General features: G+C 32.5%; 1 protein-coding gene across 3 annotated transcripts in view; it reads left to right on the top strand.

Annotated features, from left to right (window-relative positions):
- The window catches only part of Vps13B (vacuolar protein sorting 13B), a 352,214-nt gene that overhangs the window by 2,448 nt on the left and 325,629 nt on the right, over positions 1 to 24,137 (top strand). For all 3 annotated transcript variants that reach the window (XR_015038688.1, XM_085808080.1, XM_085808081.1), the window contains exons 2-3: positions 6,939 to 7,037; positions 22,461 to 22,994. Coding sequence is in view for 2 of the 3 variants with exons in the window: in XM_085808080.1 (XP_085664206.1) it covers positions 6,951 to 7,037; positions 22,461 to 22,994 (621 nt within the window). In the remaining variant the exon portion in view is untranslated. The remainder of the gene's footprint in view (positions 1 to 6,938; positions 7,038 to 22,460; positions 22,995 to 24,137) is intronic.

Raw genomic sequence — 24,137 nt, 5'->3', positions numbered from 1 at the left:
GAATTTACCGCAATGATTATGTCATACTAGGGATTCCATAACATTTAACTACTCAGGCTACCATAAATGAAACAACAACTTGGTGATAAATGAAATGGCAACTTTGCGATAATACAAGGGTACCCTAAAGTGAACTCTAACCGAAATTTTATTTCATAAGAGCATTTGGAGAAATTAAAGTTTCTAATGTGCATATTTTTTAAGTTTGTATATAAAATTTATTATTGGCATAGATGTAACACTTTTTTGAAAGAATTTACAACATTTTCTTCGAAAAACATGAATTGGGTCCTTTGGACCCAGTGCGCACACTCGTGTAACTCAAATGAACGCCCGTGCTCCCGGGTTAAACAACATCCCTTTGAGTTTTTCTTTTTTTCTTTTCCCCCTTTTTTTTTTTTTTTTTTTTTTTTTTTTTTTTTGTTGTTTGTTTGTTTTGAAGTGATTTATACATATTTGTAGAAGTGCTTCGCAGTTGTAGAGGCATCAAAGCATTGTTATTTTTTACCTATTATTCAGCAACCAAAAGTGGTGTTCCAGTAGTTTTTAAATTACTTTGGTATCTCAGTATACATCTAGTTTGCTATATGGCAAATTTTGGCAGCAAAAATTTTGTTTTGTATATGATATTTTGTTTGGAATATGCGTTGAGTCACGACTACTAATACTACATTTGTCTTTCTATCTCTGCACTGCCTATCATCATTAATGTGTGTTACTGTTCTTCAGTATTACAACTATGAATTCCCAAGTGATTTTATTTATTTATTTACATATACAGTCAAAAGTCGTTAATCCAGACACCCATAATTCGGACCTCAAAGCTACAAACTTTCTGCGAATGCGTCAGTGCATAATGCATTCACGCATGTGTATAGGCATTCACGCATGTGTATAGGCGTTTACGCATGCGCGTAATACCTTTACACAGGCGCATATGCGTGTGCGCATGCGCATAGTACGTTTACGCATGCATGTTTAATGTATAACGGACTGTATAAGCTAAGCTAAAATTATCTAATTATCTATTTCAGTTAATGTTGCTGATTGCGTTGTTTCTTAATCTTCGAATTGGATCCGGCGGTTAATCTTTGGATTATAGTAACTTGGCGATTTTTTGGTGAAAATTTGGCGACCAACTTTGCTACAGCAACCCTCTATTTTTTTATTTTTGCCGCCATTTTGTCTTCACGAAGTAAAGACATGTTTCTTTTCTTTTTATTTACTGAACATTTTTTCCAACAATCTGCTATCCGAATTACACTTATGCTAGAAATTTTATGGAACAAAACTGCTTAATCATGACAAATATTAACTGCAAAATTGGGAAAAAGTGCAGAATCGCAAACTCCTTGACGCGTTTTTCAAAATCGCACATACACATAAACCATGTACACGTTGGCTTATTTTTACTTAAAAAAACATCCCAGAATTGCACAAAAATGGCATTGCATACACTCTTAACTTTATCCATCTACACTGCTATTTTCTCATAAATTACAAAAATTTGCACGAAAATATAGGAAAATTTTGTGAATCTTTAAACTCGGTAAAAAGTACATATATGAAATTACCTGATCGCGAAAAAGTATATACCCTTTCCAAGGAAGAACATTTTCACATATAAAATAAATAAAATATCCAAAAACTTTTACCTCTAAACTATCTATTATATTATAAACATCACCAACAAATTCATACCGCAAACATTACAAATGGTTACAAATACTTAGTGTCAAATATTTAAATTATTTCCATGCATGTTTACTTCAACTGAAACATATACCAAATTGCTACAAACATAAAATTCACAAAATAACTATCATTTAATTAAAATATAACTAAACCATGTACACGTCGACTTATTTTTACTTAAAAAAAAATCCCAGAATTGCACAAAAATGGCATTGCGCACACTCTTCACTATATCCATGTACACTGCTTTTTTCTCATAAATTAGAAAAATTTCACGAAAATGCATGAAAATTTTGTGAATCTTTAAATCCGGTAAAAAGAGCATATATGAAATTACCTGATCGCGAAAAAGTATATACCCTATCCAAGGATGAACATTTGCACGTATAAAATAAATAAAATATCCAAAAACATTTACTTCTAAATTATCTATTATAAACGTCACCAACAAATTCATAACGCAAACATTAAAAATAGTTGCAAATACTTAAATTATTGCCATGCACGTTTACTTCCACTGAAACGTATACCAAACTCCTACAAACATATAATTCACAAAATAACTATCATTTAATTAAAATATAATTAAATTAAAAAACACTGCTTAAAATATAAATAAGCACATACATTAAATTAATAAAAATTAGCTTAGAATCCTAATTACTTTAAACTAAATCATTGCTAATAACAATTTTCCAATAATACCATATTACTTTATTTACTCCTTATATTTAGAACAATGCATAAAAATAATATCCTCAAATAATTAAAAATACTAACTTACCTAATCTTCTTCAGAATCTTGATTACGTGGCGGATAAACTTTTCTTATTTCCTCCGCTAAATAAAAAGCAATTGTATGTGCACCTGTTTCAGGATCTTTAAAATCATACTTATAGTTAACAGCAAGATGTTGAAAACCTTCATCCTCCAAACAGACTTAATAAAACTTAATAAGCAATCTTTACTTCTATCTCGCACAACCTTAAAAAAACACTTATTACTACCCCTTTCAATCCCACTAAATACCCATTTCGAATTCAGTTTAGATAGGGCCATGGGATCCAAAAATTAACCAACACTGTTTCACACAACACAGAATAAAGCTAAATACAAAATTTCCAGATTTCCCCCCTTTTCCAATTAAAGAACTGTAATTCGTCCATTAATGTCGCATGACATATCTCATGATCTCTCATTTCCCTCACACAAAATAATGCGTAATCGGAACTGAGTACTTCTCACATTATTCCCAAAGTCCTAGGTAGTAACCTTTATCGCCTCCAAAATGTCGCCAAACTACCTGTTACCATATTCCAAAGATTAGCCGATCCGGCTTATTGTTTTTTTCAGAGTGTTAGAGCAATTTTATAAAAGTAAGCTTGAACTTTCGATTATGTCAAATAGAATTTCCGATTCTGGAGCTGCCAAAGGATCTATCTACAAAGCGAAAGCATGTTTGGATGTCCATCAAACAAAAAGTGGAATACGTAAATGCTGCAAAAAATGGATAAAGGCATATCCTTTGTTTCTCTAACCATTCCGAAATCTGTTTATCAATTTCACGCTGCTCTGCGGGTGGGGAGGGGGGAAACGTCGCAGCCCGCAATGAACTGGAAGTTGATCTTTCAGCACTATCCTTATCTTCAGGGCAGATGCTTTTATTTTATTCGGCTTATAATTCCTTACTAAATGTAGTATTTCATCTCGATGTACTCCATCTTTGATATGATTTAAATCAAATTCCTCGTCATTATAAATATCTCGAATACACATCAAATAGTTTTCTGGTTGAAATTTTCTAATTTCGACTATGCATAATGCATGCTTTACGCATGCGCACGTTGAAAGAAATGTTTAATAAAGTAAACAAATAAATATTAAGCTTTTTTTTTTTTTTTTTGTAAATGTTGATACCCTTTAGATCATAATTGCTCTTTATTTCATAAATTACGGTTTCATATTTTTAATTTTATAATTTCTACATGCCATCTTACCAGATTTAAATTGATGTTTTATAATCCGGAATCACTGAAGTCTCCACGAATCCGGATTAAAGACTTTTGTCTGTATATATATATATATATATATAATTCATTAGAAGAAATTTTAGGAAAGTCGGGCAAAAAAAAATTGTTAGGTTCACCAAGAGAGTAGAAGAAGAAATTGGTGAAAAGTATGAAAATGGCATTCATATCCAGAACTTGGCTGTTGTGTATGGCAAGTAGGATTATGTTTGCCGTAGTGCGAGACAAAAGTGCTATTAAACCAGCTAATGTTATGAAGGGGGTGAAGTTGAGTACCAAACGAAGGTCAGAGACCTCGCAGCATGTTAAAAAATTGCTTTTGATCTAGACCGCAGAAAAACATTTATGTATAGTATCACACGTAGTGCTTCGTTTGTGTACAGTACAAAGTCCGAAATTTGGACTCGTCGGGACTTCAGCGGTTCTAGATTTGGGATTGTTCCGGATATTAGATCATCAGTTTAAATCTACTCGTAGTAAGATGACATATAGAAATTATAAAATTAAAAATATGAAATCGTGATTTATGAAATAATGAAGTATTTATCATCTAAAGCAGAGCTTCTTAACCGTATTCCCCATCTGGAGAAAATTGCTAGCAGGCACAATTCAAAAAAAAAAGTATAACGATTCTTAATATTTCTTTATTTTATTGCAATCATAAACAATATCCTACACTAAAAAGGTAACAAAAAAATTCAAAATAGTTACATTTAATGTGATTTTTGGCATTACATTTATCCACTATTTTTTCAGTCAGGTGTATAATTCCAACCTCCAACGTTTTTCTGTTAGTCTTTACGCATGTGCATTTGATTCCCCCCTCCACGTGTAATAATACTTATGGAGAGATTCTTAATTTCACTTTGACACTAAATAAATACATTGTTATTGGAGAAACAATCATTTTAGCATAAAATTGTATGATCAATAATTTGACTCCGTTGCTGCCTATCTCAAACCAAAACATTCCACATAGACACATTATTCATCTGACATCAACCTGGCGAATCATTATTTATTATACTTTCCTTTCATCACTACTTGTTTATTAAAACATGACAACTTGAGTAATGACTGATGTAGTGATGCCTAAACAATTTTTTCATGTTAGTAATTGAATAATAAAGGAGTATGGTAACCTTTTATGTTGACATTACGCTTGGCGATGATTACAGATTTACGTTTAATGCGCTAAAAATGTTGACGAGGAAAAATTAACTAAAAATTTCTATGTGTTAAAAATAGATTTTGCTGATGATACTCATAGATGCAAAGATTACATTTGGGGCTATTTGAATTAAGAATAACTGATTTGTTATTCACATAAACGCAAAACCAGCGCCAATGCTCGTATGACCGCACCAAGTCGCAGAATTTAGGATTCCTAGAGACTGCATCACGTGGTAAGATATCTATCAATAAGGCTTAAGTATATGTGTTAATTTATTTATTCAGAACTCTGATATGCCTTAAGCATGTGCAAGAAACAGACAGAAGTATTATAAGTAATGGTGCTTGTGTATTATCGCAACCAGGTTGGCGCGATTTGTAAGTTTGAGTAAAAAAGTATGAATAGAAAGAAAATGTACATTTATTAATTACAGATAATTTTTAATACAGTTTTTTATATTATTTTGTTTTAAAATATAAAATAGCAATTAAACCCTTCCGGTTTCGAATTTGAATAAGTTGCAGAATTATTTTTTCGGCGGAAATCTTTTGGCTATTGCTTTTAGCACTGATTGAAACCACTGTCACAAATGAAATTCGGCTACCTTCAAACCAATTTCCGGTTCTCACAACCAAATGTTGATTGCACTCTTCGATGTTACATTTCCAGAAGATTTGCTTTCCAAAATACAGTTTCATTTTATGAGAATTTTTACAAGTATGTTCGTTCGGTATAATTCCATAACCAGTAAGAAAAATAATTTCTTTACGAAAAACTACGTATAACACGTAGGGTTGTCGTGCCAAATTTGGCGAATTTTGGCCTGGTTGCGTTAATACGTAAGTACCTAAGTAACTAATACAATTCAGGCTTAATTGTCTCAGTGCGCGATAGAAGCAAGATAAATTTTAGCGGAATAACACCTTATCGTTAGTTGCCAAGCTCGTGATGCATAGCCAAATATGTATAGTGATGGATAGCTAAATTTGATGATGATAGCCACTAATTTTAAAGGTTTTTCGATATCGCAAAACAAAGTAGAAATTTTCCAATTAATGGATTTTGTAAAGGAATGTGGAGAATCGGTAGTAAATAAAGATGATATAAAAGTAATTTTTCATTGTGATGATGATGCTTCTCAATCATCAATCAATTAATGATTGGCGAAATCTGTAGTATGGTTCTAGATCCAGAAAATACCACTCCCGGATGGTGAAGAAAGGGACAGAGAAGTTACTGAAAAGGAGAAAATTTCGATTGACAAGGTTAGTAGGAATTCTCGAAACAGCAGTTACAGGTCTTCAACAATGTAACTAAACAAGAGATTATGTCTGTCTACAGAATTAAAGAGACAGTATTAGTACAAAAAACAAAGCAACTTAAACAACTTACATTGAAAGAAATGTTTAATAAGGAAAACAAATATATATTAAGTTTTTTTTTTTTTTTTTTTTTGTAAATTTTGATACCCTTTACATCATAAATATGTCATTATTTCATAAATCATGATTTCATATTTTTAATTTTATAATTTCTATATGCCATCTTACTAGATTTAAACTTATGATCTAATATCTGGAAAAATGCCAAATCCGGAATCGCTGAAGTCCTGATGAGTCCGTATTTCGGACTTTGTACTGTATATACCAATGTTACAATCTATATCAAGGAGAAATCTGACATAGGTCTGTCTATATGTGCCTAATATAAAATTCATAGCAAAGGTTTTAATGCTTTTGAAAAATGTTTTTATGATTTTGTGTGAGATAATGCTTAACTTCAGATAATTGTTTCTTTATTGTGCTCCTTAGGTGTTCTGAATTTAAATAAATCCTTATCTGTGTTTTTGCAGTATTCCAGTATTTTAACAAAAATCACTCAGAAATTCTTTGAATTTATTTATTGATGTTCTGCTTAGTTGCTTAAAAATGTTCAATATTACAAATGCTATTTCAGACCATCAGTTAAGAAATAGTTTTTGTCTGTTTTGTTCTGTTTATTATGTATTTTAAACTGTTCAATTGATTCAAATATTTTATTAGGTTGGTTAGAAAATGTTCAAGCTCGAATCATACCTGACACCTTTGCTGCTGAATTATGTAGACAAGTATATAAAGAACTTGAAACCTGAAGATTCACAGGTCAGCTATCTTTTTTTTTTTTCTGTGTGTGTGTGTGTGTGGTGGTGGTGAGAAAGATGAATACAAAAACAGAACATGATGTTGTTGAACATACATTTTCAGAAACATTTATTACTGTATAGTTTATTCATTATAAAATTTGAAACGTATTACCTAAAATATACAACTGGTTGTGTAGGTATTCTGTTCAGATTCTGTATGTAATAATCACACTGATTGGTTTTAAATTTTTTTTTAATGAATTATGTATTACCTTAATTCAGATAACAAGATAACTTATTTGTTATGTGTGTGTATATATATAATGAATAATATGTAATAATATAATACTGAGTCACAAGCACTATCCTTCCCCTTTTTTCCCTGACTTCTTCCATGCAAACAACTCTGCACCACTTATGCTTCCCTGCCTGAAATGACGTTGTAGCTTTTTATCTGTGTATATAAAATATATATAAAAACCATGTGTATATAAAAATTATTTGTATTCATCTATGATAAAAAAGTAATTTGTCTGCCAAAGAAATAAATTTTTATGTGCCTGCAAATAAAGATGGTGATTCACCGAAATTAGTTTTGTCAACGTCTTATTCCTGCCTTATCCACCCAGCCATGTCCACATTCAAAAAGTTAAAGTACCATATACTTCTTCATCTACGCAAAATCGAAAGCTGTTAAAAGTTCCATTGTTTCCATCTACACATTTGGAATCATTACATATATATTTATGTAAGAAAAGTAAAGAATATGTAAAAGATTAAATTAACAGCAAAAATTAATTCCCTTCTGTATTTAAAAAATAGTAACCTCTATTTGCACTGCGTCATTTTGAGAAAAATCTATATCATATGACTCTTACATAATTCTGATGATGTAAATGAAACTAAAACAGCCAATAGTAATTTTACAGCAATATTAACCATCCAATCAAAATGCATTGAGAACTAAAACTAGCTCAGTCTGAATTAAGACTTCACTCTGAATATAGCACTTGCTTTTACCGCTTTGGCTTAGCTGGACTGCTGTCTGTCTGCTCCTTCTTTTTGCTGAAAATTTATCAAAAATGTAAGCTTTTTGGAATAGGCAAAATAAATGTGCCAATTTGGTTGTGGTTTCATCCATGCTGCTGCTTACTTGCTGAAGATGATGTCGGACTTCAAAATGCAACTTACTGTATTCAAATCTAATTAGGAAACATCTTGTCTGAAAAAGGATGATTTGATATACGTAAAAGATTGTTCTTCAAGATACACTGTGCTAAATTGCATCATCATGCTTTCCACTCAGCCACCTTCAAGCCACTACAGTCTTCTCGGCCATCTACACAGTGTCTAAGCTGTTAAAAGTTCCACTGTTTTCATCTACGAATTTTAAAATCATTACACAGATATATATTTGTGTGTGTAGACTTGTGTCAAATACCCTATATATATCGTTTTTAATGTAGGTAAAAGAAAACGTAGTTTTGTTAATAGCTGTAGGTTTTATAAACATTCAAAACTCAAAGTAGCAAAAATATAAAAGAATATTAGTGCTAAATTATTATTGCAACCACCTTAGTAGAATTGCTATCCCATAATTCAAAATTTACCACAATCATGCAACCGATTACATCATAATAGGGTTTCTTTAACATTCAACTACTCAGGTTACCATAAATGAAACAAAAACTTGGCGATAAACCAAACAACAACTTGGCGATAAACAAAACAACAACTTGGCGATTAATAAAACAACAACTTCGCATTTTCAGTCTGCTCTAGCCCTTATGTCCTTACCATGGTAACAGCTGCTGTAAAAAAAATGTTGAATCTTCTAGTTTGCTAAAATTCTATAATTCACTTTGTTGATAACGACACATGTTACGATCATAAATGGCAAGAGAGTCACTATGACCATGAAATGCCTATCTTAAAGTAACAAACTGTAGTATCAACAATTTGGCAGCCTGAAATAAGTGTTGCAACTCTCAGGGCTACAACGTGCAGGTTACAAATTAAATAATCACAGCAGGGATTATTAATATAAAGATTTTATATGGATATCTCAAAAAACCCTGTGGATCAAAAATTTTATGTACCATAGCCAAAATATTATGTTTACTTATCTCATTATCCATTGAATAATTAAAATTACATTTTAATGTATCATTATCCAAATCCCATAAGATTCCAAGAAGAGAAGTTATACCTGAACTACGGGAAATACAATGACCAGGAACATTACTTTCCCAACCCCGTAGGTTAAAACATCCTCGAGCCATTACTTCTGTCGCCTTAACTATAAAATTTTCTTGCTGTTTGATGTCGTGAACCCCAGTGACACAATTGTCAACATAAAATGTACACTTTAATTTGTGGGTCACATCATCAAACTGGGCAGGGGAATTATCCAAGAGATGCTCTATCGATGCAGAGAGTTGGAATGGAGACGAACAAACGGCGAACACCACTCTGCAGTGTCTGTAAATCATAGGTTCTTCAAGAGTCGGAAGAAAAAACCTCAAATAATCTCTATGTTCTGGGATAATACTCAGCTGAAGAAACACTTTCTCAATGTTGGATGATAAACCAACACAATACAATCTAAACCTGTCAATTATATCAGGTATGAGTTCAATTAAATTCGGCCCTCTGTTTAAACAATCATTTAGGGATGGTTGATTTCTCTCTCGGGCTAAAGCGTCGAATACCGGCCTTACCTTCATTGTCTGGCTAGTATGCCTTACAACAGGTCTATGGGGCATTCAGATTTAAAGGGTAGTGGCAATTCATATCGGCCATCAGGAAGGACATTTAAATTGCTTAACGGTGTCAGAGTGAGGAAGTTTACGTTTAACATCTTCAGTTGGGTCTGTTATGCCAATGGCATCCAGAGTTCAGTTACGCTAAGATTAGCACAATGCAACGAAACTACATTATTGCACAAATTATTTTGTAGTAATGCTGGAATAGTAGGTGAATTAGGTTCTTTAGATAAGATGTTTACTTTACCAATCACAGTGTATCCGAATTTAGTCTCAACTACAGTTACACCCGAGTTCAGTTTCAGAGAGCTGCCAGTAATAATGTCCCCAATGGCATCTGCTCCTAAAAGCAATTCAATGTCATATTCTTTAGCTTGCAAATCAGACAAGGCAATATTTCTTTCTTTTAATTGTTTTAGGGTATTAGGATCAACTACTTTTGGAACACATCCACATATTTTGTTTTGAGAAAGTACTTCAAAGTTATGGTCATAAGTGCCCTCAAAATTTCTTAAATTGACATCAAACACTAAATGGGAATGAGGACTTGTCTCTCTCCCCCCAAACAAACCGTGGATAATGGTTTGTTTCGATTTAGGACGCAGTTGCAAAAATGCGATAACCCTTTCTGAAAGATAAGATTTCTGAGAACCACTGTCCAAAATCGCACGAACTGTAAGTAGTCTACCCTCAAAAACTATTTTTAAAACAAGTGTTTGCAAATACACATTTTCATTAACAGTTGACTGATTAGACAATGCATTACTTGAAATAACAGTACTGTCAGTTTCATTCAGTACTGTCAGGCTTTACAGGTTCGTCATTTGAGCACATAATGGTATAGTGAAATTTATCACGTGTTAAACATTTTACTTTATTTTTGCATGCCTGTGAACTATGTCCAACTCGTAGGCAGCGAAAACAGGCGCGCTTTTGCACCAAAAGTTTTTGTTTATCGTGTAAAGACATTTTGCGAGCAGAAAAACATTCGGCAGAATTGTGGAATTTCTCACAAAAAATACAACGTAACTTTCGCCTACCTGTATTGTCTTGAACATTTACCAAGGCAGCAGCTGTAAAGCAACCTGGATCATCAGCATGTGGACGCGAATGTTCAGAACGTGAAGCTCCCAACCCGGTATGAGCGAGCTTAATCATTTCCTCACTTTGCACTTCATTTCGAAGAAAGCACAAAAGTTTATCCAACGAACGCGCACTATCTTGCTGTGACGCAGTATTTTCCATCGAGCGGCTTCTTTCCCAACGCACGAAGAACAGTCTCTGGTAAACAGGACTCAACAAGTGGCTCTAAAAATTCTGCAAATTTTTCCTTAGTTCTACTGAGGCTGTCCAGTGCCATAAGCTTGCTCTCAAGTAAATCATAAAGTTCAGCTAAATCTACTTTAATCCTACCAGTAGCATTTTTCATTACTATGGAAAGCAGATCCCGTACATAAATCTGAACCAAAAGTTCATCTCTCCCGAAGCGTTCTTTAAGTTGTGCGATGACCTTTGAATAGTTTTCTTTAGTTGGCGGAAAACTTGTTACCAGTCTTGATGCTTTAGAATCTGCTACCACACATTGTAACAAATATTGAAATTTGTCCTCATCCACAATAGAGAGGTTGTTGCGAATTTTTTCAAACTGGGACCAAAAAACAAGAAAGTCTTTCGGTTCTCCACTAAATTTCCTCAATTCAAGTTTCGGAAGCTTGAATTTCCTTTTTTTGCTCGGTTGTTGTTCCTTCCGTAACCGAATTTCCCTTCTTTGCATTTTCTAACAGCGAACAGATCAAGCAGAACTTGTCACGGTATTCTTCTGCTTTAAAAAAGTCTTCGAAATATTCATCTTGAAGGGCGTCATCACTTAGCAACAAATTCGAAACTTCTTCTTGAGTTGTTTCTAAACGTGTGAATTTGTCCTGAATCTGTTTAAACAACGTACTGACTTCGTCACTTTTTAAACTTTTTTTTCGATCTTCTGAGCTATATCGTTGCAGCATACCGCAAAAGCTGTTCTCAGTGACTTTCCTTTTGCTTTCAAGACTTTTATATCCATATTTCATCAAATATATAAAGTAGCAGACGCCAGATTTACTATGTGGCAACTCTCAGGACTACAACGTGCAGGTTACAAATTTAATAATCACAGCAGGGATTATTAATATAAAGATTTTATATGGATATCTCACACAAGCTGAAAACGTTACATTACTCTAACTAGTGCATACATATAACTGAGTGAAAAGGGAATTTCCCCGCTTAGTTCGCAGTTAAAGGTAAAAAATAAGAATAATAAAAAATAGTCGAATCAAATGCGGCACTCCCTCTGCCGACCTTCGCCGAGCCGTTACGTAATCGTCTGTCTGCAGCAGCTGTCTCCAACAATAAGGTTTGTACTGCAGATTCCATGCCCTAGATTCCCTTTTTCCCCAGTGACTTCTTAAGTGGGGGAGAATGTAAGGAATTTTCTTCTTCCTTACGGTGCACCTTTGTGGTTTGTGTTGGAATTGAAAACTTGTCCAGTTAGCGACCAGCAGGGCTAGAGTTCAAATCCGCAGAGCATCATTGATTATTCATGTATCCTGTTCTGATCGTCAGAGCACCTAATTGAGTGTACAGATTTTCAGAAAATGTTTAACGCCCATTATCCAAACATTTTCTTAAATAATGAGAGGTACAACTGTGAAAAAATTCACTATCATTGTGGTAAATATTTGATTACAAAAATTACTACTAAAATTCATGTGTTTTATACAGTCAAAAGTCTTTAAGATGGACTCGTCGGGACTTCGGCGATTCCGGATTATCGATTTTTCTGGATTATAGGTCATCAGTTTATCTGGTAAGATGGCATGCAGAAATTATAAAATTAAAAATATGAAACTGTAATTTATGAAATAAAGAGCAATTATGATCTAAAGGGTATCAAAATTTACAAAAAAAAAAAAGCTTTATTTATTTGTTTACTTTATTAAACGTTTCTTTCAATGCGCGCATGCGTAAAGCATAGATTACACATAGTCGAACTTAGAAAATTGCAACCAGAAAACTATTTGATTTGTATTTGTGATATTTATAATGACGAGGAATTTGATTTAAATCATATCAAAGACGGAGTACATCGAGATGAAATACTACATTTAGTAAGGAATTATAAGTGGAATAAAATAAAAACATCTGCCATGAAGATGAGGATAGTGCTGACAGATCAACTTCCAGTTCATTGCGCGCAGAGCAGCGTGAAATTGATAAACAGATTTCGGAATGGTTAGAGAAACAAAGGAACCTTTATCCATTTTTTGCAGTAATTCCACTTTTTGTTTGATGGACATCGAAACATGCTTTCCCTTTGTAGATCCTTTTGCAGCTCCAGCATCGGAAATTCTATTTGACATAATCGAAAGTTTCAACTTACTTTTATAAAATTGCTCTAACAGTCTGCAAAAAATAATAAGCTGGATTCAATTCGAAGATTAAGGAACAACGCAATTTGCAACGTTAACTGAAATAGATAATTAGATAATTTTATTTTAGCTTATACCATCCATTATACATTAAATGCACATGCGTAAATGTATTATGTGCCATGCACAAAGGTATTACGTGCATGCGTCAACACATTATGCGTTGACGCACGCGCAGAATGTTTCTAGTTTTGAGGTCCGGATTATAGGTTATTCCGGATTATGGGTGTCCGGATTATCGACTTTTGACTGTATATGTGTTTACTTTAGCAGCATGCAAACTGAAGGTAGTGCTTAATGTTTCAGTGGAGAGTTTATGAAATCAAAATTGAAGTCAGAAAACGTTTTCAGTTTTTTTATACTATATTGTCTTTACTGCAGATGTTGATGTTGTAATATCATAGACTGTCACGAAAATCAAGACTGCAAAGTCAAAGGACTAAGTTAACTTTTATTTCTGGACTAAACTTCAAATAAACTATTTACAATCAAAATCGTCAAAGAAATATCAGTGTACTGCGATCTCATGCAACTATTAGGAACTTATTTTCATGAGGCGAGCAGTTTTCTCAAAAAAATGAAATATCTCTATTATTTAGTGTGTATTCATTCATTATTTGGTGTGTATGTCTATTATTTGGTGTGTATCTCTATTATTTGGTGTGTATTCTCTATTATTTTATTCTGGCATTACATATTTTTTTATATCTGCATATTTGATCTTGAGACATTACAGTAGGTTTGTTGATTCATCTGTGTGTTCCCATGGGCTGGGAGGATCATTTCTGAAACATTTGCTATGTGCTAAACCACTTGGCAAGTCTGAGCTTAACTGCCGACGTGCATGTAGAACACATTAAAATTCATGGTCTTTACAATGTATATGCTCAAATTATTAATGCTTATTTTAATTCTATACAAAAGCAAGCAAGTTTTATTTATAACAATAAATATATTGAAGTTAGGCGTATTTATTTACTTTGGCTGTGAAGTACACTGCGCAAAAAAAAAAAAAAAAAAAAAAAAAAAAAAAAAAAAAAAAAGGACAGTTCTATATTTCCCGTTCTACTGGACTGATTGATGAAATTCAACTTGTGATTTTCATGTCTTGAAAGCGCTACTTAGGATATATATTGGATTAATATTGTTTCGAAATGTCCAAGTGTGGTGAGATAGCTTTCCTGCAAAGCAGGTTTAGGGTTGCCATAAAATAGCAAGGGAAGGCAGGGTTGCAACATTTGGCTAGAAATTGCCATTTGGCGACAAAATTGGCGATATACCATGGACAGATAAAGAACCTTCTGGAACGAATTCATACCAGTTTAGCCCAGAATGTTCTCGAACACAAGCCGAAAGCTATATAAACCCTGCTGGTCCGCAGTCAGAGTGTGTGTGCCTCGTCTAGCGAGCTGATAGTCATTGAGCGAGTGTCTCGAAGTCTAGCGCTGAGTTGGTCATCGAGTGCATCGAAGAGTCTTTTAGTGTATCATGGTTAGTGCATCGCCGAGAGAGTGTGTTAAGCTCTGGGAACGACTGAACCGAAGATTTGGAACTGTGCTCTGTGTGTCATCGAGTGCATCGCGAGTTGTAGCGGGAAGAGTCTCGAGAGTACGTGGAGTTCCGAGAACGACTGAGCAGAGTCGGGAGCTGTACTCTGGTGCTTTGCAGTGAATCTGTCTTCACCGTGATAGCTTGATAACCTGATAGCTGTGCTGATTGTTCCAGCGTGTTTATTGTAGATCTTTCAAGACTGTAAAAGTGATTTTGGAGCTGTCCTGATTAATATTCGCTAAATAAAGTGGGTTTCGTTATGCCATCAAGTGCTGTCATTGTTATTCACTCCAAATCTATAAACCCCGTATGAATGTGAAGGAAGAAAATAATGTAACAATATATAGCATTGTTCTAATGTAGGCATTTTGACACAAATCTGACTTTTTCTGAAATAACATACCATTCTTTTTATATATATATTTCGATTCTACGAGTCAAATTACGCCAAATTACCAAGGTCTGTAAAAATTAGCTCTCAAAATTTTAGCTCCTCAATGTTAATTGAGTTTGGTATATATTTATTAATCTCTTTTTTTTAATTAAACTTATTTGATTCCTTCTTTCACATTTCATTTTTAAATTCATTCAAATTTCATTTTTAAATAATTTATATAAATTTTTCTAAAAAAAATTTGAATCATAATCTGTAAAATTTTTACCATCATCTTAAAGTAGACATATATCTAAGCATACCTGCAAAAAATTTGTTTTTTAATTCAAAATTTTCAAAGATATACGTGAATTTATATATTTTTGCATTTTGAAATTTGGCATATTTGTTGAAAGTGATAAAACATCAAATGTGGTTTAGACAATTTGCTAAAATTATTTGGAAGTAGGAACAGTGGGACTTTTTTTCTGCTCATGCACAATGTAAAAAGTTAGGAACGAGGTGCCTTTTTTTCTGCTCCAGCATAATAGAAGGGAAAGGAAAATTGGTTGCCATATACTAAGAAGTTATCCAGGTGTATTTTTCTTGGTGCAAACTGGAAAAATTGCGACAATATAAATTTTTGAATTTCTCCGTAAATTTCTCACCAAATTTTACAAAATTTAATATCTAGGCATAATTTGAGTGGTAGAATCGAATTATGGAAAAAAATGGGTTTATTTCAGAAAAAGTCCGATTTTGTGTCAAAATACCTATCAAAATCGTAAAAACAATCTTGTATTTAGTGTATACGCTAAATACAAGGTTGTTTTTACAATTTTGATTGTCACATTAGCATGTTTCTCTTCTAGTCTAAAATACCTCTGTTAAAACAATGCTATGTATAAATCTAATATATATCCTAAGTCGAGCTTTCGAGACATAAAAAATGCAACTTGAATTTTGTCAATTGGATCAGTAGAACAGGAGATTTATAACTGTCCCACTTTTTTTTTTTTTTTTCTTTTTTTTTTTAGTGTACATTAAAACTGAATAATTACTTATAATTTTGTCTAACTGCTTATAGTCAGCTGAACTTCCTGATTCTTATCAAATTATTTGGTGTTTTCAAAATGCTTTGTTAAAAATGAAATAATGAAATTTTTGCAGTTGAATAAAACATTGGGATGTATTAAAAAAACGGGTATTGGCTGGTGGAGGAGGAAGATGACGTTCTGTGTATTCTTTTGTTGGCATTCTGTTGAAATTATGTTGTCAGATTTATAGCTGCAGTTTAAATTTCATGTAATGTGTATAAAAATATTTGTGGAATGCCATCACTAAATGCATACTTTTCTTTGTTCAATCAATTTGATTAAATTGTCACTCTGCTTGCAAATATGAATGTGACTCTTTTCTATTGAAAATTATTCCTCATAATTGATGTCTATGTGATGCATAATGTAATTTCCGTTCTTTATTTAAATGTTTATAGGGTTGTGAAGTGCAGTGTACCTTTAACATTATGGATTTGTGAGATGATCTCCTTTTGCATTTCTGCTTATTAATTTTCAGCTTGATTTCAGCTGAATACTGTGAAAAGTTATAAAATTTATTTTTCAATTAACTTCTTCATTAGGTAGCTCTAGGTACTTCGAAAATCTTTCTGTGTGCTCTATCATCGTATCATTAATGACCTTTCATAGCAATGAAAAAGACTGAAAATAATTTTTTATATTTCGGTATATAAATGACTATGAAAGCCAGAATGAAAAAGAAAGAATATTAATCTCAGGATGTAATTTATTATAGAGAAGGCATTTAATATATATGTATATATATTACTTTGGGCTATACCCTAGGAAGTGTATAGAAAACTATTGTGTAATGAAACTGCAAAAGTATATTCTTTAATGGATTTGGATAAAAATATGGAACAAAATGCTGTTAGAAGTGTGAAATTATAATGGAATTCATATTAAAAAACTCAAAGTATTACTTAATACATATCAAAAGAACTTAATCATTGCCAGTCTCATGGAAGAAGGCTGACTTATTAATGGGGATTAGTCTTTTCCATAAAGTTTGCAATAATTAAGAAATGATCATGTTTTATCTTCGTCCTCCTAATTGAAATTCTTTTCAAAATGTGAAAAAAGTCAATAAATATATTATTTTTGATTTAAATTGAAAATTTTTAAGCAAGCAGAGAAATTTTCCAATGTGACCAAAGATATATATCAGGAATGGCCAAACTTCAAAATGAGGGGAGCCGCATGGTAGATTTTATGAATGATCAAGAGCCTCAAGTCCAAATTTATATCGTTTCAAAAATAATGAGACAGCTTTTGAATAAGTTTCAAGAAAATAAAAATTTATAGCTCTTGTACTGGGCAAGTGAGCATTTTTTCTTCAGGCAGAGAAACCAAATATTTTCTTGTGTTTTCCTTTACACTTCTCCATTTATGATTATTGTTGCTTTATTTTAGTAGAAGTAAAATGCATCAGAAGCATATTCATTGGTCTACAATTACATAAAAATATGTTATTTGGGTAAATTACAAATCATTATTTAAAAGAAAATTGAGTGGGTTTTTTATTTTTTTAACTCATGAGTAGTCTTTTAGAAAGGATAATTAAATGACACACATCAACGTGCACTGCAAAGAAACTGGTATTTGAGAAAGAGCATTTAGCTATTAACTTGTTTAGGCTTTTGCTTAAAAAGTAATTTTGTTTCTCCTCACAATTAATATAAGGACCAACATATACTGAGATCATTCAAATCTTTGGATCCTAACCTAAGAAATCATTAAAAAAAATTTTTTTTTCCAAAACTTTGGAATAACTTCTTTTACTGATATCCAGTATAGAAGAATTCACCAAAACGAGAATGTGATTGCAGTTTCAGTGGTATTTGAATAATCAGTATCTCTTATGACAGTCCTGACTGATACAGTATTTCAGTGCGCCATCTAATGCAATCTGCCAGAATTTTTTAGTATTGAGAACACTGGGCATCATTGAAAATTCTCGAAACTATTTCTCAAATAGTCCCCAAAATTTTGGACTTAGATAATGAAGTTAGGCTATAATTCTGGACATACATAACCTATTGCTAATAAATCTAGTAGTTCATGCTGGACTATATAAACACTTCATTGAGCACATGTCCCATCTTTCAACCAGCCGAACTCTTTACTTAGATGTTTATTTTGAGCTGTTTTTCAAATGCATGGCAATTAAAAACTAATGTTATGGAAAGAAAACATGCCTGTCACTACTATAATGAATATATTTTGCAATTGTAGACCTAACATGAAGGCATGACTCTTTATATTTCTATGGACATGCACAGATGTATGATGTTGAGGCTTTTTGTAACATGGAAGACATCTGCACAATAGTTTAGGTCCTAAGCTCTTGCCAAATAGGTGTACAGATCCACCATATTCTAACAATTGGACTCATAAAGGCAATCAAATGACTTACCATCTCCTCTTGAATTTCTAAATAAAATAACTCAGAAGAAAGTTTAAAACAAATTATTATTGTTCTAACAGTTATATAGTGCAACTTTCCCTTGTGTTACCTAAATCAGTGGTCGGCAAACTAATTAATCAACAGAGCCAATTAGCAACAGCTCAGTGACTGAAATCTCTTTGAGAGCCACATTTTTTAACTTAAATTATACAGGTAGGTATATTGTTATTCACTTAATTAGGATACTCTTATGCTGGCTTTTACTAGGAGCATTCTAAATCTGATCAACATACATTCGCTGGGGTTGACTCTCTTCCAACTCTCCTATCCACACTTGTCTTGTATACTCATTTCGTGTATCTTCTTTCGTTCATCCTTTCTATATGTCCAAACCATCTTATACATTTTTTGTTTCTCAACACTACATTCTTTTTCACTTCACAACACTCCCTAAAATTAACTTAATACTTGAATACTCTTAGTTAAACGAGATTAGTTAAACCTAGTTCTTATAGGTATGTCAAATAAAATTTGATATTGCACTTAATGATACTATTTATTAATAAAACAAAATTGTAAGGTATCCAAAAAATTAATTCTATGATAATGACGAACAAGCACTAATGTGAACAATGGCCTTGCATCTCTTTGGAAAGTTTGTGTAACTCAGGTTTGTATGTTGATTTTAATTTTAAGCATGATTCCAAGTTCTCATCAACAAGACCACTTCTCAGGTTTTAATAAGGCTTGAAAATGGTTGTTCGCACGAAGATGTTGACCCAAGTAAAGAAAGAACAGCAAATGCTAGTTTTTTCAGCTTATTATATGAGTCGGTATACTATTTTATATGTTAAAAATCAACATCTTCCTTCTCCAGGTCTTTCAAAGCAGGCCACTGGTGCTTTGAACTAAGCTCACATTTTGTTTTCTCCAATGTTTTTATATTAGCATTAAATTTTGAGCTCCATAATTCTTTGTTTTTTAAATCCAGCAATTGGATTTCAAAGTTCCCAGTGTCAATATTAAAGGGAGAAAATCTAATTCTGTTGCGGTAGTATTAAAAGGTTTTTAACAAAGGCTAATGTTGCTTCGTTGTTCCTGAATTCCTGAAACCTACTGACGAAAACTTCTCTTATTGAAAACTGTTGTTTTGAAATAGCAAATGTCAATATTAGAATTATTTTCTAGGCTATATTTCAACAGGCCTGCCTGTTGAAGTTTCTCTTTCAAAATCTTGAGCGAAAAGAGATAACTTGTTTTCAAATGAAATAACTTCTTCTAACATCGAAAAAATGGTGTTTCCTTGTTCTTGTAGCTTTTGATTAAGCTGATTTAGATGAGATGTAACTTCTACCATGAAATAAAATTTTTGGTTCCAACTGATGGTTCATTAAATCTGGATAATAAACACTAATAAACACCTTTTTCAAGGAGAAATGCTTTAATTTGTATTAAAAACACAAAGCATTTCAAAATGTTTTTTCTTAATAACCATTGCACTTTGTTATGCAGAAGATCTGCATACTCACTGTCCATGTGCTATTTTGTGGAAGAGCCACACTCAAGGAGCCAAAAGCCATATTTGGCTCCTGAACCATGGTTAGCCGACCACTGACCTGAACTGTGTGCAGAAAATAAATCTCAAATGGAGTTTGTAGGCAGAGAACACTTTAGAAAATAAACATTTACGGGAGCAAAATTTTACATTATTGGCTGAAATTTGTAGTGGATCATTGCACAACTTTTCATTTGATTACTAAGCTTCCATGAAGGACATACACAATGATCGAAAATTAAGACAAAAATATCAGCAGATTAAAAGAAGTGTAATGCTGGCATCAGAGCTGTGGCAACTGGTGCAGCTGCAGAGTGGCAGTACTAAGAGGTGAAAAATTGTAGATGTGCTAGGCAGAAAAATGCGTCTAACCTAGTGCGATATTTACCAGCAACTCTAACCTAGTGCAGCAAAATCCCTCTAACCTAGAGCGAGGTAGAAAGAAAGAAGGTCATCAAACAAGAAATCGAAAAATACGAGAAAATATCACAAGCTAAAGATATTTCACCAATATCAAAATGCCGATTTTGACCGAAACTTTGAAGAAGAGAGACGTTTGTGTTCTGTTGATTCCTCATTGCTTGATGCAACGTTATTGATATGAAGATTTCATAATTAAGGTGAAAGATCTCTATCTGGAGTTACAGTATTTGATAAAAATGTGAATTAAACATTTTAAATAAACTTTAAGTAAATGTCAAACCAATGATTCTTCCCATGACTCCAAATAGTTCAGCATACACAAACATTGGTGAAATAAATTATGATCTCTGCCTAGGATTACCAAGGAATTACTACGAAAGATAGAGCTTCATGTGGGAAAAGTGTTTATTAAGATTGTTATTGTGAATGTTTATGAAATCTGTGAAGCAATTGCGTAAATATGCCTAACCTGCTTAGGGATAGGAAATTAATTTTGAAGTAGTTCTGCAGAAAACTGAGACAAGTCTCTTAACCAAGTAAAAGGCTGAAAGTTCACTCCACCAAAAATAAAATCTTTGTGAAATTCTTGCACAGATTAAAAGAGGTCTATATGTATTGCAAGGCCAAATAAGTTTCTTCAGCAGTTACTCACGCTATTCAAGGACTGATGGAATTATTTGTAGTTTTACGTATTTGTTTCCTTGGCGATAAGCCAGCAGTGGATAGTTTGAAATCTATCAAGTTTTTACATACATAGTATCAGAAATTAAATTAGCGATTAATAAAGAAACGTGGTACTGCATCATTTCTATTTCAAATTCCATTTGTATTAAAACATTAAACTATATTTATTTAAAAAAATACCCATTTCAGATGGCAAAGGATTGTAAGTAGCTCGTGAGCCTCAGTTAAGGTGTCAGAGAGCCGCAGTTTAGCCATGTTTGATATACATTTATGCAATTTTTTAACCTGATGAGTTGTAAATACAAAGAGAAAATCGATATAAAAACACATTGGAAAAATTATACACAAAAAGTTATAAAATTATAAAATATAATTTTAAAATGTCTTAATTTACAGTGAAAAAGGAAAATTCTTGGCCCAAAATATAATTTTAACTTTCAGTTTAAATTCTTTCTTGTTGATTTAACTTTTGGTTTAACTCTTTCAGTTAAATTTTTACTTTCAATTTAAACTGTTGGTTTAACTTTTAACTTTCATTAAACTTTGAAATTATGAATTTTTTTAAAATTTGAATTCCATTACAATTTAACACTTTTAACAGTATTTTGATCGATAGTTTAATCTAAATCTACTAAAGAACTTCTACAGTTTCATTATACACTAGTTTTGCTCTTCATTTCCTAGGGAATGATAAAAAAATGTAAATTTATAGTTTCTGCAACAATAGTGCACAATTTTCACCCTTAAAATTTCATTTATAGGTTTTTTGCTTATTTACTATATATGTACAAAAACATGCAGTTTAAAACTGCATGTTTTTGTACACATATAGTAAATATGCTACTTAAATAGTATGTACTGCATTTCTTAAGTAATATTTTCTGTATTAGTTTGTAATTTATTATCTAAGCTGTTAAAGTATTGAATAATTGATAATTATACATGAATCATTGAATTTTGTTTTCAAAGATAATCCCCAGGTAGTAAGATTGGAATTGCTCTGAAGTATTTTCCATCGACCATGTTTGATGCTGTTATTCAGGATTGCACACTTGACCAATGTATTATAAATCTAGATTACTATGTATGTATATCAGTATTTGTTCAAGTGCTAATTTTTTTTTTCTTTTCCCCTGTTTAGTTTTCTTTATGGGGTGGTGATGCAGTTTTTTGCAACTTGGATCTGAGACTGGATGTTTTGGAGGAAGAGTTGCAGCTGCCTTTCACTTTTGTAAATGGTCACATCCATGAGCTGCGAATCCACATTCCATGGACTAAATTAGGCTCTGAACCTGTCATCATTACTATAAATACTATTGAATGCATTTTGAAATTATCTGTTGATTCTGATGCCTCTGATTATGATACACAGAATCCTCATCGGTCAAAAAAAATTTCAAGTTATAAAATTGTGAAAAAAACAGATGATTTAGAGGCACCTCCTGGATATGTTCAGAGTCTTATTAATCGTGTTATTAGTAACATTAGCATTATTTGTAACAATATTATTTTGAAATATGTTGAAGATGATATTGTGCTCTCACTGAATATAAAGTCTATGGAACTATTCAATGTTAACAATAAATGGGAAAAAGCTTTTGTGGACACAAGTTTAGCTGATACTGTTTTCCGAAAAGTTATTCACATGCATGATCTTACTGTGTGTTTAGATAAGGTAAGAATCTATAATTTTATTATTAATTTGGCTGTTGCCATATTTGAAACAGTTTTAAGTTTAAATGCATTTACTCTTCTGTTTGCAAACATTTCTTATAAGAACCACTGTTTAATTACCTTTTTTAATAATGCTTTCTTTCTTAACTCATACAGGTCCTGCAAATAAAATGGGTTAGATTTTCTTTTCTTCTTCTTCTTCTTCTTCTTCTTTTTTTTTTTTTTCCTTTTGTTTCCCCATGCACAGTATAACATATGAGCCAGTTTCCCTAAGTAAGCCTCTAAGCCGTTAGTTCTACTTAGGCACATAACCATCTCATATTTTGCTGTAATTAATTAAATTGGAAATGCCATCTTGTGATATAGTGAACCCTCTCTCAGAATTCCCCTCCCCCCATATGATTCCAAATGATGTTGATCTTTGGTAATCATCTTAAGAGAAAAAGATTGTCACTAATGACAGTTATTCATTTCCTTAATGGATTTACCCTCTTCAAAGCTCTTAAGATGTATTGGGAAACTTGTGCATTATCCATCCAGCAATCCCATGAAGTCCCAGTCATTGGCAGCTACTATTTTGCCATCCTGACACATGAAAAACAGTAGCCATTTTCAAAAAATGGCAGAGCACTGAAAATCATATAAAACAGCAATGAATGAACGAAATTAAATGCACAATGTACATCCATAATTAAACAATAAAAATTACACAATACAAACATATATAACGAAAAGACTTAAAATTTGATGAAACAGTCACAAATTAACTAAATTGAAAATGCAACAAACATCCATAATATCACTTATCTTCCTGTTTTCTCAATCTGTGTGCACAGTGAAATGTTGTAACGTAAAAAAATTATCAGAGATTTGCACAAATCTTGTCATTGCAGAGTAACTTGGCACTGCTATCTGTATTCATTCACTCGTTTTAACTTTTTTTAAAAAAAAGAGGAATCAAAGAATTGCACAATCTCAGCATGAACATATCTGGTTGTAACGAAAGTTTTCTGCCCCAAAACTCTTTTAATAAACTTGAAAAGAAAAAAGAAACATTAAAGCAGTACCTTTAGTGCAGGTAGTAATCACCACACAAATTTGCGATTTTTCTGCCAACGTTTCGGTAGTTTTTCTAAAGCCTTCG

This window comes from Stegodyphus dumicola, chromosome X1, assembly GCF_044657685.1.
Source record: "Stegodyphus dumicola isolate Sdum_Otavi_A_Nest chromosome X1, ASM4465768v1".
In the NCBI taxonomy this organism is placed as follows: Eukaryota; Metazoa; Arthropoda; class Arachnida; order Araneae; family Eresidae; genus Stegodyphus; species Stegodyphus dumicola.
The sequence above is the reverse complement of the archived record's forward strand: the minus strand, read 5'-3'. Positions and strand labels throughout refer to the sequence as shown.